At 40.2% G+C, this 16,112-nt stretch overlaps 2 protein-coding genes across 2 annotated transcripts in view; one reads left to right on the top strand and one right to left on the bottom strand.

Moving 5' to 3' along the window:
* The window catches only part of LOC140921535 (dedicator of cytokinesis protein 7-like), a 189,811-nt gene that overhangs the window by 73,422 nt on the left and 100,277 nt on the right, over nt 1-16,112 (bottom strand). The gene's annotated exons all lie outside the window — the stretch shown is intronic.
* Nucleotides 10,187-11,756, top strand: LOC140921274 (BTB/POZ domain-containing protein 6-like). Its single transcript, XM_073371260.1, has one exon. The coding sequence runs from the start codon at nt 10,249-10,251 to the stop codon at nt 11,608-11,610; it is 1,362 nt and encodes a 453-aa protein (XP_073227361.1). The 5' UTR covers nt 10,187-10,248; the 3' UTR covers nt 11,611-11,756.

Genomic DNA, 16,112 nt, shown 5'->3' with positions numbered 1-16,112 from the left:
AATGGTATGCAAATTTTATTAATTATAAGGAATAAGCGAAATACCACTAAATGCTCTTAGTTACAAGGTATTTTTTTCTTCAGAAAGTAAGAACCTATTTTAGAACGTAGACAGCCTAAACTTGTGCTAATTACCATTTATGTAAGAATTGGAACCTGTTTCAGCTAAGTTGGGAAAATGTTGGTTCTTAGTTGTGGGTTTTTACTTCCCCTACAGTGTACTAAGTTCAAATGCTCAACCTGTTCTGGTTATTTGTTACTTATGTGAAGTTAAAGCGTGCATGCCAAGTGTGGAACCGTTTCTTGAAAGGGAACCACCCACGATCTTTCTTTCCCAAGCAACACAACACCTTTTAGAGAATTCTACCTTGGTAATTTATTATAGTTAAAGGCAGAACTTGTACATTTCTATAGCTGGGGAAATAATCGACTATTATTGATGAATAATTATTTAGCCTGCATAGCAGTTATTGCATGGGGAAAAGAAGCATGGGATGTGAGAAACAACCAAAAATTTTCCAGTTTGGGGAGGGTGAGGAAATAAGTGTATATTTGTGTGCAAACTAATAATTATATAATGGAGCAGTGAAAAATGCAGACTGTGGACTGACTGCAGACTATTGTTTTTAGGGTTAGAAAACAATGGGACTATTGTTGTCACATACTCATTTGCAGGATGAAAACAATAGTCTGCAGACTGTGTTTTACACTGACCGATTATATAATTATAGGTGGGTCAACCCACCTAAATGCTTCTTCGTTGCATGTGAATATTTACCTAATATTGTCATTGGTGGATTGCAATGTAAAAATTTGACTTGAGAATCTGTGCCCATTAATGAAAGTATAAACTGACATAATAAGCAGAGTTCACTGACTGTGCGAGTAATTAGATGTTAATCCTGATGGGATAGAGGGAAATTTGGAGCATATGACCTATACTGTCAATACAATATTAGCCTTGATTTGACTTGAAAGAGATTTTGTATTGTTCAAGATGGTTTTGAGAGATTTGAACCACTATTTTAAAAGAATTTTGGAAACAATCTTTTTTAACTTTTTACAGAGTGTACACAACACACTGCAAACAAATTGCTCCACAAATATCCAGCATTCCTTTATCAGGGTTAAGAAGTCAGCTAACAGAGTACCGAAGTGATGACGTCATAAAAATGAAATTTGTGAAATTATGGGATTTGTTAAGATATTCTGAAAGAACAATGTCCAAGACGCCTACTGGCCAAAAATTAGCAATTCGGGGCAAATTGTCTCTGAGATATTAGCTCAGTTATGCTCTGACAATTTCATACAAATCCTTCTAAATTTGACTCGGTTCTTAAGATTAGGGACCAGGTAAGATTTAGAAGGATTTGTATGGAGTCATCGGAGCATAACTGGGCTAATATCTCAGAGACAATCTGCCCCAAATTGCTAATCTTTGGCGAGTAGGCGCCTTGGACGTTGTTCTTTCAGAATATCTTAACAAATCCCATAATTTCACAAATTTCATTCTCTATGACGTCACACTTCGGTACTCTATTTAGCTTTTGTATCTGACAAATAGGGTGAACGTTTAGCCATTTCTCAGACTTAAGTGTTTGGTTTGGCTAAGTAAAGGAGTGTACAGTTGTAGAAAGTGTACAGTAGATTTTTAATGAACCAGTTTCTTTTCTTGTGGTTTTCGCACAAGACTAAGAGTATAGGCCATTGGTGAGTTTCCCAATCCTCTATTTCTAATCTAATTAAATTAACTGTTCTAGAAAGGATCTGGTTCTAAAAAAAAGATTTGAATTTACAAGGGATAACTACCAAATTGTAACACTGTTATATGCACCAAGCTGAGCAAATTGAGTAAAAAGTTCTTCAAGGTTAAATGCGTTTACTTTTAGCCCGAATTTTAACCGTCTCCTCGAGTAGCAATCGCGAGGAGACAACTGCAGAAAATTCAGGCAAGTTTGCTTTTACAAAGCTCATAAATTCAAAGCTATAACAAAGTAGTTTAATCTTTTGCAATAGCTTTTATTATTATTATCATCTTTCACTAGGAGGTGAATAACATTCAGCTCGCTTTATAACATTTGGCAAAAAAATGTGGAAAGAAACCTTTTCCAGTTTACTTAGGAATATAACCATAGAAAGTTACAGTCTAAATAGTAGGTATTAGAAATGTAGTGTACGTTGAAATTTTTAGGTTTAGTATTTTGCTAATTATAACAAAGGAAGGGGTTAAAACGCTAAAGCTAAAGCGGGGAAAGCAGCCAATGCATGGTTAGATGCTATGAATAGATGCAGTCTTGATGCTCTGAATACTTTCAAAGCAGACTGTTCTTTCTTTTCTTTTTTGGTACTAGTTTGTTCTTCAAGGAGCTGTGTGACGAAATTTATCATTAATCAAAATAAAAACAGTGGCAACTGCCACCAAATTGAGAGAAACAATAATAATAACCGCTCAACACGTTAAAAAAAGGAATTAATAGCACAGCAAGCACAAAAGGAGGCACAGATGGACAAACTATACTCAGTATTGAGAAAATCTCATACTTCTAGTCGTCCTCGTCTCTAAATCTAAAGCTCTCTATTGTGTCACCTCAGAAACTTTTTAAAGAAAAGTAGCACTATTTGCAGTCTAACCAAAGCAAACAAATTTTGAAATGTAATTGAAAATAAATGTTTTTTTCCTCTGAATTTTATCACTTACTCTCTTTCACTGTCTATAAACTCTAAAAAGGGGCCGACCATTTATTTCTTTTCTAGTATTTATTTTTTCGCAGCCATTTTTAGGGTCGTCACGTTCGTCACGTTCTTTCGAACTACATTCCTTTCCCTTATGTAACTCATATGGCTCTTGATGCGACCAATCAGAATTTGGTTTTCATATCCAAACTATTCGCGACGTTGGGAACGCGTGTCTTACATTGGGGAAGCGCGTTGCGTGACGACCCTTAAATGGCTGCGGAGGTGACTAAGGTGGGTTATATCATTCGCGTTTTTTTTCCTTCACGCCTACTAGTGAGATGCAATGGTTTCCTTTAGTTAGTATATATGCGGGCGTGTGAATCAAGGGGCACTCACCATTTGTAAGAACTGGACGGCCAGACCTGTCAAGTCGAAAGGAGAATTCAACTATTGGACAGGACTATCAGCCAGATCAGTTAATCCCCAAATGGTGGTTTGCGCGGCAGTGATGAGTTTCAGTAAAAATTTTCAGAAAAGGCTACTTTTTCTTTTTACGCGACCGGTCTGGCCGGCCAGTTCTGACTTTTGTAAAGCGCCCTAAGGCCCAGGCCAAACGACGAACTTTTCACGAGACGAACCAAAGTCTGTCCGGTCAGACGAGGTCGAACTTACGACGCGTCGACTTGATCAACTGAATCAGAGTCTCCCGAACGAGGCTAAATATACATTATCATATGAATTTTTAATTATTAGTTTAGTTGGTCGCATGTGAAGATCGACGTTTGTCCCGACTGACGATCTTAAACGCTCTTTCCGTCTGAAGCAGACGGATAGAACGTGTTGCACGATCCAGATTCATTCAGACGAAATAAACTGAGCCAGGCGTGGAACTTTCTATGACCTAAACTCGTCTCATGAAAAGTTCGACGTTTGGCATAGGCCGTACACGGTTAACCCTAAACGTCAGTCCAGCATAAAAACCATTGGCCCTGTCTAGCTCTCCCTATTGCACCGGCCCTGACCCCTTTCTCCACACAATGACCAATCCCTTAATTACATTAATCGTCCTGTTGACAGTGATTGCATAAAGCCAGACAATACTTTCTGACATTATTTGTTCGATCCCCACATGTTACACACCAATCCTGGCATCCCGACTTGTCAAAGTGCTCTGGTATTTCTTCTAAACTGTATTCATCCTGCATCAAGTGAAAGGCATGCGAAAATATGAGCGCGTGATTTGGGACAGGTTAAGCCATTCCCTAATAGACCTCTTTCATAATGGCGGCCAATTGATGTTTTCTTTTATATGTATAATAATTAATCTTTCTGACCTCTTTAGCATGTGTAAAATACAAAAGAATCCTTACTTTCAAACGAGGCCAGAAAGGCTAATTATGATACATCTAAAAGAAGATAGCCAAGAAGATATTAAGGTAATAGGCCGCCATATTGAAAGAGGTCTATGGAAATCATCTCTCAAACAGGTCGGAAGTACATACGCGCCAAGAAAACACAAATTTGACTTGAACATTCGAGTGGCCTTCATGATCATGTACCACTTTTCCGTACTTTCCACCAAAAAAATTTCCAGTAGATCCTAGGAAATTTCACGGAATTTTTCCTCACACCGGAATAAGCTTAACAACAATCCAGCAAAATGAAAGCTTTAAAAATAACTCAAACGGCCAGGGGAAAATGTCGAAGAAATCGCCCCACGTACTTGCAAGGTAATCCAAGATAGCCTTGGATTCTGTATTACAGTCCGTGGATTCCTATTCCCCGGTACTGGATTCCAATGAGTTTCTTAGCCTTTCTTGTCAGTGGAGCTTGGATTCCCGACAGTAGAACTTCTTGGATTCCGGATTGCACCAAACAAAAAATTTCCCGCGTTCCGGCAGGAATCTGGACTCCCTTACTTTGCGAAAAGAAAAAATAAAGTCTCCTCCTACCTGCGAAAAGCGCTGGACCAACAAACCATCCAACAACAGATGTACTAGCCTGAGGCATGGGCGCTTTCCACTTAGTCAAAATTTCCGGAATTTCTGGTTCGGCGGTAAATAGAACACGTTTCGTCGGCTCGTCCCACTGGAAAATTCCCAGAAAAAGTGGAAAATCTAAAAAGGTGGGCCCGTTTTCCCGGTTGGAATTTCCGAACGGAATGTCGTGTTCCATTTACGTTTCTCGTAGTTTGTACCAGTTCCAGGTCCACGGTCGGGCACCGCGACGTAACCGGGGTTTAAGACCAAATGGAACAACTTTTTACCAATCGGAAATTCCACTTTTGCTCCCACCGAAATTTCCGCATTTTTTTCCTAAATGGAAAGCGCCCCATGCCCTCTCCCTATTATCCCTTTAAGTCTCTCACAAGAAGAGGGCATGATACATTAAAAGCCAGAATCTGGACTTTTTTCTGATTGGATAGGAAACAATACGGATGATTTGCGCTGTCCCAATTGGCCAAAATGCCGCCATCCGTTAGTTTTTGTTGATTTCAGTCTGCATTTTTGCTTGCGTCATGAGCAGTGAATACACACGCGAGTTCGTTATAAAATTTCTGCCGGCTCAGTTTTCTTGAATTTGAAGAATGCCCAAATAGAAATTTCACCCATTGAAATATTTTCTATCTCATCGTATACTAAAAAGTTGCAGTCAAAAATTCACCGATCATTTGAATGCAATTTGATACCGGCTACAAGTTACAGAAGCGACAAACGGGTTCACTTTTCAAATAATCAATTCATGAATGGAATCCTGACCCGGTTTGACTGTAATTCCTCCTTCAGAACCCTGCGAATTATTCTATGCGATCTCCGCTTTCACAACACCTTTCAGTTCGTAAAATATGGTGTTTGAGCCTAATTTTTTTTCACTGCTTTCCAGTTTCGGCACAGAACGAAGTCAACGAGCTTTAACCAGTAAATTCTTTATTATTTGTAGCTGTTAAATAAAGGTACCGCAGCTCCATCCTCGGGGACCCAGGGGCAGTTAGTCGGGTCGATAAAATGTTCGTGGTGAAAGTTTACTGTAAGATCGAGACGAGCCCCTGGGCACTTACTCTTACCGAACCAGTTCCAGAAGCGTTTGAATTGCCTGCTTCTGATTGGCCAGAAAAAAATTTTTCTGGCCAATCAGCGAAGAGAAGCTTCCGGGTGACTCTCGTGTTTTCTTACACGACGTAGTTTTCCTCATCGATCGCCATAGTTGCGTACCGCGTTCAACGGGGAAAGTTTCTCGAGGAAAGTTTCAGAACAAAATGTTAACAACCCGCAAAAATTACAACCTTTAGCACGGCTACAAGAAACAAACACTCTCCGATGAATTTTTAGGGCGGATCTTTCCAAGGTATCGTAAATTTTTCTTGATGATACGATACGCGATGCATGACTTCCACTTTATTCCACACCTTAATTTGCACTCATTGTCTAGTATACAACGCCAAGCTTACATTTTAGATGTCCATGTTCGTTGCACGACTTCTGAAACTTTCTGCAGCGTGAAAATTTCCGTTGCACGGGCCACGCAACTACGTCGATTGATCGTGGGAATGGCTGGCTTGCTGCAGCGCACGAACCCTACGTACCAGTACGTATTTTAATTACAGCCGTTGTGTTTAGTTCGAAATCTCGGTCCGATTATGTGCTGAATCCTGACTTGTTAAGTGAGGTCCATTTTTGCAGGCTGTGTGCGTTTGTTTTATGGATAAACGAAGAAAAAAAAAATAAAGTTGAGTTTCCGAAAATGTTTGAAAGTGGTTGGTGTGAGTGTTTTGGAGGGCGATAAACGCGCAGTGTGTGACACGTGTAGGTATAGAGTTGAGAAATCGTGGAAGGGTGGGATGTCTATAGAGACATTTTTGTACTCACTAAAACTTTACAAGAAGTGAACGCTCTTAAGGAAATTCCAGGGAGAAGAGGCCAAGGAATAGGGACACTTTCCAAAGATCCAACTTCAGTTCTTGATTTCAAGGAACTGGGTCTCTGGCATACTAAACCGCATAAGAGAACCTGGATTAATCTTCACTGTGATTAGCATTATGGCTAATATAGTAGAAATGAATTTTTATTACAAGATATCCTTTAACAAATATATGTATAAAAGTAATTTCGCATGATATGTGATCTTTTGCCAAACTATTTATCTATGATTGGCCTGATGTTACCCCTTACTGACCCCCTCAAACACATCCACAGTGCCATTGTTTTAACTCCCTTGCAATTGATGGTACAAGATTGGACTTATTTTGAAAGAATAATGCTGCAATATTAACAATTTTCCTTAGGTGCATTTGTTTGATATTTCATAACTTCCTATCATCATTCTCCTCATCTGACAATATTCTTCATTGATAATTATTTTTAAATCTTTAAACACCCTCTTTAGAAAGGTAAAAATCTTCATTGCATGGTCACCATTCCACACAGTGTCTCTAAAATACTTTCCACAGAACATAATTTATTACAATTATCAATAATATTGTTTCCTGTAGAAGACAATCAGAGAATACAAATTCTAGAATACAAGCACTGAAGATTTGATTCTTGAAATTCCTGTCTCAGATCATCTTGATTTTCTTCAAGCAGACTAACAGTCTTTGGCACTGATGTTGCAAAATTAGTGGCTTGGAATGATTCTGCTGTTTTCATTACTGTCATCAAAAAAGGAAGGATTTTTTTCTCTTCTGTAGGTTGTACACCTAATAAAATCTAAAAGAAGAAAGACTTTTAGAATTATCGAAAACAGCAAGTGACAATTTCAGCACAGTTCCCTTTTTTTCCAGAGAGTGTTGGAAAACAGCTTTTGTATGTTAAGTGTAGGTATACCATATTTACTTCTGTATAATGTACACCCGAATACAATGAGCACCCCATTTTTCTAGACAGTTTTCAAATAATATACTTAAGTATACTTGTTGGCCACCTAAAACAAACCCTTTGGGACAGAAAGAATCACCAACAAATACCCCAGTGTAAACGTTTATTAACAAATTAAAATAAAATAAATATTACAGCTCCCTAGTATTTACATAACTCAAGCGAACTCCCATACTGATAAATTAAAAGAAAATCTCAACAGCTTAAAAATAAAATTAATGTAATGGCATCTGTAGTTCTGTATTATGGGATGTTTTTCCATTTATAATAGGTAAATATTCAATTGCACTATTATCTTAAGTAGTCACAAGGCTTACTTCATCAGCTTTCAATTGTCAATAAGTGGTGACAGAAAACATGATAATTCTAGACTTGTGAAGTGTCTGTCAGCTTTTAGACATAAGATTACTGAGCATCCTTGAATAAAAGCCAGATCTACTGTTAAGTATAATGAGGGTCCTGAAGGGGGGATATCAATTCCATTGAAACTGTTTAACGCTCAATTCCCATTTTTTACATTTTTTCCCATTCTCAGTGATAGAATCCCCCTGCCAGTGACTTAAATCCCATTTTCCCAGAGCAACAACATCCCATTTTACCCCTTCAGAACTCCCCACAATGAGTTCAGTGTAGCACCCTTACTAGTGAACAAATCAGCATACTTACCAATGAACAGCTGTATGTACCTGCCACAGGATTCTTCTGGTAAAACTCCTTAGAGAACATTGCCCTGAATTTCTTGTCCCAGGTTAATGATTCCAGGCTTCCGTACAACAAAGAAAACACTCCCTATCCATTCAACGTTTCTGGATCTTTCGTTTTGCTTAGCTTTCCCCTAAGTAAGTGGCCTGAATTCCTAGTGACCTCTAGTACTTTACCTGTTCCTCAACAACTGATATGAGAAGTGAAATCACTGTGACCAATGGATTACTAGGGAATTCACAACCTTTAGCATCTAAAGATTTTTAAACCCCGTAGCTTATAGGGAACATTTGGAAGGTTAGACTCCTCTATCAATTGCCCAAAAACATCTCTTATTTCCACAATCTTCTCAATAATAAATCTTTGCTTCGCTTTGAACTGTACCACAGGAAACAAAGACAAGCCTTCTCCAAGCGCTTGCTGGAGGTCTCCCTCGAATCTTAAGTTAACACTACTATCAACTTCGGCAGAATTCGTACGGTTAACTGCTGTAAGCGTTTAAGCTTAAAAGTTTCGAAAGGAGTTTGGAGCGAAAGCAAGGAGAAGGCACTGAAACTAGCCGGCATTTCCCACGATCAATCGACGTAGTTGTGTGGCCCGTACAACCGAAATTTTCACGCTGCAGAAAGTTTCAGAAGACGTGCAACGAACAGGGACATCTAAAATGTAAGCTTGGCGTTGTATACTAGACAGTGTGAGCAAATTAATTGAGTGGAAAGTGAAAGTCATGCATCGCGTATCGTATCATCAAGAAAAATTTACGATACCTTGGAAAGATCCGCCCCAAAAATTCATCGGAGAGTGTTTGTTTCTTGTAGCCGTGCTAAAGGTTGTAATTTTTGCGGGTTGTTAACATTTTGTTCTGAAACTTTCCTCGAGAAACTTTCCCCGTTGAACGCGCTACGCAACTATGGCGATCGATGAGGCAAACTACGTCGTGTAAGAAAACACGAGAGTCACCCGGAAGCTTCTCTTCGCTGATTGGCCAGAAAAATTTTTTTCTGGCCAATCAGAAGCAGGCAATTCAAACGCTTCTGGAACTGGTTCGGTAAGAGTAAGTGCCCAGGGGCTCGTCTCGATCTTACAGTAAACTTTCACCACGAACATTTTATCGACCCGACTAACTGCCCCTGGGTCCCCGAGGATGCCGCAGCTCCAGCTAGCAGTATTTGAACACATTTAAAATTCTTTTTAGGAAACGCCATCTGAACATGGACGTACTAAAAAATTTTCTTTTCCCTAAAATTGATTTCAAAAGAGACATTATTCGCCCCAAAATTTGATTCCCGTATGGTAAACGCTTATTGTCTAATAACATGACAGGTCAAGGAAACGTTGGATTATGTAAAGTAGGGGGCGGTTCACGGCTTGTTATATGAATGTATCAGGCGTTATTTTTTTCCCCTCTCGAGCCAAAGAAATAAAGAAGCAAAACAAAAAAAAACACCTGATCTCAGGTTACAGATGTACCGGCGGTCGTTAGCGAGGAACCAGTGATCTAGCCGGCTTTCTGTGTACCGTACAGATGCGTCGACAAACAGCGGTGGATTCTCAACTTGGAAGAATTCTGGTGTTCCTTTCTGCCTGCAGGCGCTTTGTTGCTCTTGAGACACGGCAGCTGCAGCAGTTCTCACAGAAGTTAAAACATTTATGTTTGGCGCTAGCATCTCGCCAATCGTTAGACTCCACTGCGCACCTCTTGAAAATCATAATGCAGCTGGGTTGTTCCGCTTCTGCGTGGCCACAATGCTCGCACGTCTAGAGTTCAGGAGCCTCCTCAGTGGCTGCATCTACAATATCTAAACGCTAGTGATAACGCCCAGACCCGCTAGAGCCCCACCGTTACACTTGCGCGTGCTGTAATTCAAACAAAGAATGGGTGACCTGTGCCAAACCCGAGAAGACCCTGGGTACTAGATGGAGAAACGTAGCGTACTTGAGGTTGACGAGAGAGAAAACTTCTTATACCTTGTAATCAGAAAGTTGCAATCACTGCAATGGCTACACTTGATGATAACTGGCAGACAAAACGTTCAACTATCAGCGAGAGAACCAAATTTATTTTTAATAACGAATTATTAAGTGATGTGAAGTTCGTAGTTCCTGCCTCGCATAACGAAAGTAATAGCTGGAAGAGTCAAAAGTGCATTCCAGCTCACAAGTTTATACTTGCAATCAGTAGTCCTGTTTTCTATGCCATGTTCTACGGTGAAATGGCAGAGACTGCAGGCACTATTCAACTGCCTGACTGTGATTATGAGAGTCTCTTAGAGTTGTTTCGTTTTCTGTACAGCGATGAAGTGAACTTGAGCGGAAGTAATGTCATGCAAGTTCTCTACTTGGCAAAGAAATACTTGGTGCCTTCACTCGCTGATAAGTGCACTGAATATCTTCATGAACATCTAGAGGCGTCGAATGTGTTCTCCGTCCTGCCGCAAGCTCAGAAATTTGAGGATAAAGATCTGGAAGAACGGTGCTGGGAAGTAATTGAGGCGCAAACCGAGAAAGCTCTGACGTCGGAAGAATTTGTCACGCTTGAGAAATCTGTAGTTGAGTCTGTCGTGAAAAGGGAGAGATTGAATGTAAAGGAAGTGGATTTATTTAAAGCTGTTGATCGCTGGGTCACTAAAGAAGTGGAAAGGCAAAGACTAACCCCTGATGGCAAGGTCAAAAGAAGGATTCTTGGAGAGGAAATTGTGAAAGCAATAAGGTTTCCAGTGATGTCTCCGAAGGAGTTTGCTTCGGTTTTGGATTGTGAAATTCTGACTAAAAAACAGATTGTTTTTATGATGAAACACTACGGAGGTGGTAGTTTAGAGTCTTCTATACCATTTATGCATTCCCCTAGACAGCCGTTACCTAGACGGCCTGGGCTTTTCCATCGAATTTACAGATTTAGAGAAGTAAGTCCGCCCAAAATGCCTGATGGTCCGTGGCACTACAATCGTGGTAATCCTGATGCCCTCAATATAACTGTCAGTAAAGATATTACGTTACACGGAGTGCAGCATTTTGGTAGTGAAAGTGGCGAATACACAGTTTCAGTAGAAGTGAAAGATGTGGCAAATCGCGGTTTTCCTCTGGTAAAACTGACGGGCACGTATTCCTCCGAGAAAGATGAGACAAATGGTTTCTATGGATTTGATGTCATGTTTGATCACCCTGTTTGCCTTGAGCAGGGTAAAACGTATGAGATTGTATCTCTTATCAAAGGCCCATTATCGTGGAGTGTGACTAATGGAAAAGAATCTGATGAGGTTCAAGGAATCCAGTTTTCATTTATCTCTTCAGGTTCTTCTAAGAATGGAACTAATGTCAAAACTGGCCAGTTTCCTTCATTTATTTTCAGCACAATGTAGTTTAATTCTTAAATAATGATATTGCATTTGTTGATCATCGTAAGTGGTAGACTGCAAATGTTTTATTTAGGAAAATGGCTAATCTAACAAGCCAGAGTCTCTTAAGGAGATACCTGTTTTCTGTACCAATCCTCATTAATTTCCAGACTACGACCTGTCAGGTCCTGTGGTTAGGCTGAATGCTAGCGATGACTGGAATGATTTGCCGAGCCAAATGAAAATCACGGGATGAAATACCGTAAAATTCCGAAAGTAAGCCCCCCCCATGTATAAGCCCCTCCAAATATAAGCCCCCCAGAATCGTAACGCAAAAAACCCTCCGTTAAATCGCCCCTCCGAATATAAGCCCCCCGGGGACTTGTACTTGGAATCCTCGAATACAAAGTAAAACAAAGCAAAAATGGTAAATTTCCTTCCCACTACAAGCTAGCCCAATCGATTTTGAAACGCAAATTTCCCTCCATACATAAGCCTCTCCGAATATAAGCCCCTCCAAAAATAAGCCCCTCAAAAAGGGCCTTTGAATAATATAAGCCCCAGGGCTTATTTTCGGAATTTTACGGTAACGGATTTACGGAGCGTCAAAGGCACAGTCCAACGCGCTATAAAGACCACCGTTGCACGCCTTTGACGCGCGACAAAAAACTGTCTTTGATGACATCTTCAGGCGGGTCGTCCGGCGATAAAGGCCGTATTTTTACGCCTTTAACCTTTACCTTTGGCGCACGTGAAAGGTGTCATTTGATTAGCCTTTGTACCCCTGTCAAAGGTGTCGTCTGAGATTCGAGTCAAGGGTTTGAAAAAGATGCAGTAAAGTAATGTCTGAGATTCAAGTCAAAGGCTTGCTAAATGTATCGCCAAATGGCTAAGTGCACGGTGTTGGTGATCACATCCGTAACAAAATAGATCAAATGTTGTCATCGTGCATCGTGAAGCTAAGCCGATAATCGTGCATCAAGCCTAAATCCATTGAAGGTGCATAGATTGTGGCTTTATCTTGCATTTTTCGAGCCTTACCGTGCCTTAATTGAGCGTCAGGTCGTAGCTTTGTATGTCGAGGCTATTGATTATCGTGCTTTCATGGAGCTTTTACCATGCGCAAAAAGCTAGTGCAGCAAAAAGTTGAGCAAATCTCCTCTCTTGCAAGTCAAAAATGCACCGGTAAAACATAGTTACAAATATGAAAATTACGTAGAAGTACGTTTAGAAAATACTCAGTTGTCGCTTTGAGGGAAAGTGAAAAGATCAAGCGAAAAACTTCATGAAACTTGCGTTGGAGGACCAGTAGACCTGCACCTTTCTAAACCTCTCATTTCACTGGTCCCCTTGTTTTCAGAGATAGGGGCATTGTTACGTGACAATCCCTATTGTTTTCTCAGCTAATCACAAAAAATCTTTCAAATAGGTGCGGGATCACGGAGGACTTCATCCTTGTTTTCTTCGAGACGGAGATCTCAGTAGAATAACCGAGTGAGCGCATTAAGCCCGGTATTTAAGGTACATTTTGTACATTGTAGTAGAGAAAATTATGTTCTAAAAGGAAAAATGTATCAGTTACAATTGTGTTAGTGACTTTTCAGTCAACTTGATGTTAAATTCAAGCTAATAAAATTATATAGATTTAGCCAGGGCTAAAAGCGAAGCTCACGATAATATTTATAGTTTGCTCAAACAAAATATAAAATCAAGTAATGCTAAGCGGCGAACGCAACGAGGACGGTGAAAAAACAACTATGGGTCACTGATTAGCAAAAAAAGCAACTTTGTACATGCAGCACACATTTTTTGAACATTTGTTTGCCGTTGTTATGCACGACTATAACATGAAACTTTCAGAAACTTCCACGTTTTATGGACGGAGGGAATGTCGAACGTGTTCTTGTTCACTTTCTTTTTTACTCGCGCTCATTTTCACCTTGGTGGCCGCTAGCATTTCTCATTTTCTCACCTCCGCTACAAAATTTTCATGTTGTTCTTCCAACAGAAAATGTCTCCTTTGTTATTTTTCTCTCGCTCTAGCTCACTGCCGCTCATTTTCTCGTTGAGCTTCGCTGGCCTGTCGCCTACTTTCTCTTTCTCTATACTCCAAATTAAATTTGTGGACATGACAATTAATCTAAGCTTAATACCTTAGACAACAGGGATACAGAAACAATTTCCGGTTTCCGTTTTCGTCTTTATTGAGTCTTTAGTTGTCTCTGCTTCACAAGACGCGGCTGGCTATGCGATTTCCCACCAAAATAACCTCGAGTTGTATTTGCTTTGCCAATTGCCATACCTGTTCATTGAGTTGTTTTACGTTGGTATGCCTGTGATGCGGACGGACGGGCGTACGGTCACGTGATTACCAAAATTTCTCGGACGGGTATATCACCATATTTTCTTAGGTATTGGACTACGCTCCGTGCGAGCGTGGAGCTCCGCTATATTTTAGGAAACGCGCTCAGATTCAAGACAGCTTTGTAGTGTCTGGTCTTATTTTAGTTGAGTGTACGGACAAATGACGCACGAATTGTAGAGTGAATTTCATTTGATGAGTACAGAAACATTTGGTGAGTAATTAATAGACAAAGACCAGACAGTCCGCCACCACAACAAGGTGGCCTTGAGCCAATTAGCGGACTAACAGGTGTACGTGTATACCCTCTTCTATTCAAAGTCATGTAATATTCATTACCCCGTACGATGATGTATTAGGCATTATAATTTATAAACCTGAATAATATATGCAAAGTTGTCAGTACGAAAAAAGTCTCAGTGAAAAGGGTCAGTCCTCCCTCCCTCCCTTTCTCGGACATAATTAGAACTCGGAGTCCTATGTCGTGTTCCTCGACAGGGATCTCGTCCCATACGTTAATGCTGATTAGTCAGAGAAAGGGATAATGAAATATTTCAGACCAAAATCTGTGATTTTCCCTACCCTATCTCAGACCTGACAAGCTGTTACGGCAAGTACACGGTTGGCATAAACATTAAAAGGGAAATGGTCTTATCGCCTAATGATGAAGAAGTAACTTCTTCTAAAAAAACATACCCAATTCAGGACTAGGGTGCACAAACCATACCCTATTTTAGACCAAAATGGTCAAAATTGATACAGACCAAAACGGCTGAAAAACCATACCCTTTGGCGCAGCACATACCTATATAGCCTATATAAGGGAGTACCCCCCCACCCCGGGGATAAGATCTTATGTTTGTTATATTTGTCCACCACTCCACCAAAGCTATCTATGATGTTAGTATGAACTTATTCTGTTGAGCCCCTTCCGTTGACATTTTTAACATTTTGCCCGGTTTTCTCTGACAACCACTCTTAAGAACTAGTGGGACAGGAACGCGTGTCGAACCCCTAAGAACGTCTGCGTTGGAGGCTAACCATTAGAGGGCTTCTATGAAGAACTTTCAGTGACAACATGGAACTACAAATTAATATCGTAACTTGAACGAATCTAATCTTCGACTTTCAAAAAGAAGATGAGAAAATGTTTCTGGACCTCTGCTTCTTGTAACAGACCTCCTGTTGCTTGATTCTTGTAAACGACCTCCTTCCACCATAAGCGACCACTATATTAAAATCTTCCCGTACAGGGCAGTCGCTTATCGAAGGTTGTTTTGATATCAACAAAAAAACCATTTGAAGACTAAAAACAGCCCTTCCTTCTGATCTATACAGGAGCACTGGCAGCTGTAGGTGGTGCATTAGCAGAAGCAGATGGAATCATGTGTATCATTAATGCTGCCACTGCAGAGATCCCTCAAGAGAGATGCACTACATGTAAGAGAGTGTTGAGCTCTCCTGGCTGTAGAGCAATATGCATGACTCCTAGAGGCTGTGGAGGTCAATGTATAGACAACAACTGGAAAATGGTAACAGATGATGGAAAATGTTGTTATTATATTTATTTGTGACAAGGGTTTTGCAATACTAATAGGATAAGGAGGTGGGGGAAGACAGGGGGCTCATGGAACCCAGAAGAAAAGGGCGGATGGGGAAGGAAAGAGCAGCATGTGGGAGTTCTAAAGGGAGGGAACTAGGGAAGCGGAAGAAACGGAGGGAATCAAAAAAATATTTAAATATAAAACAAGGTACAGGAGGAAGAACTTTTGAAACTCCTTTCTCCCCACCGCCTCGAAAGGAGGACCTGAATGGGTTGTTGACCGTTAAGTGTGTTTGGCCCATATTTTCTAAATATGTAAATCCTTAAAACAGTTAAGGAATTAAATGAGAAACTGTTTTCCATTTGTTACAAAAACTTTCACGATTATTTTTTTTTCTGGTTTAGCAGTCAAATCTATGTTTTTAGGTATAGAGTGCAATAAACTTATTTTTACAGGACACAAAACCTGAAGGGGTCTATTTCTTCAGTAACAGTTAGTATAGCCTGCACAGCAAGCATTTCCGTGCAGTTTCGGACCAAAGAACAAGAAACGAGAGTCAAACACCGGGCAAAAAATAGGGTTTGCCCTCGTTCCATTTCTTGCACGGGCAAATCTGAAAA

Source organism: Porites lutea, chromosome 12 (genome assembly GCF_958299795.1).
Source record: "Porites lutea chromosome 12, jaPorLute2.1, whole genome shotgun sequence".
Taxonomy (NCBI): domain Eukaryota; kingdom Metazoa; phylum Cnidaria; class Anthozoa; order Scleractinia; family Poritidae; genus Porites; species Porites lutea.
The sequence above is the reverse complement of the archived record's forward strand: the minus strand, read 5'-3'. Positions and strand labels throughout refer to the sequence as shown.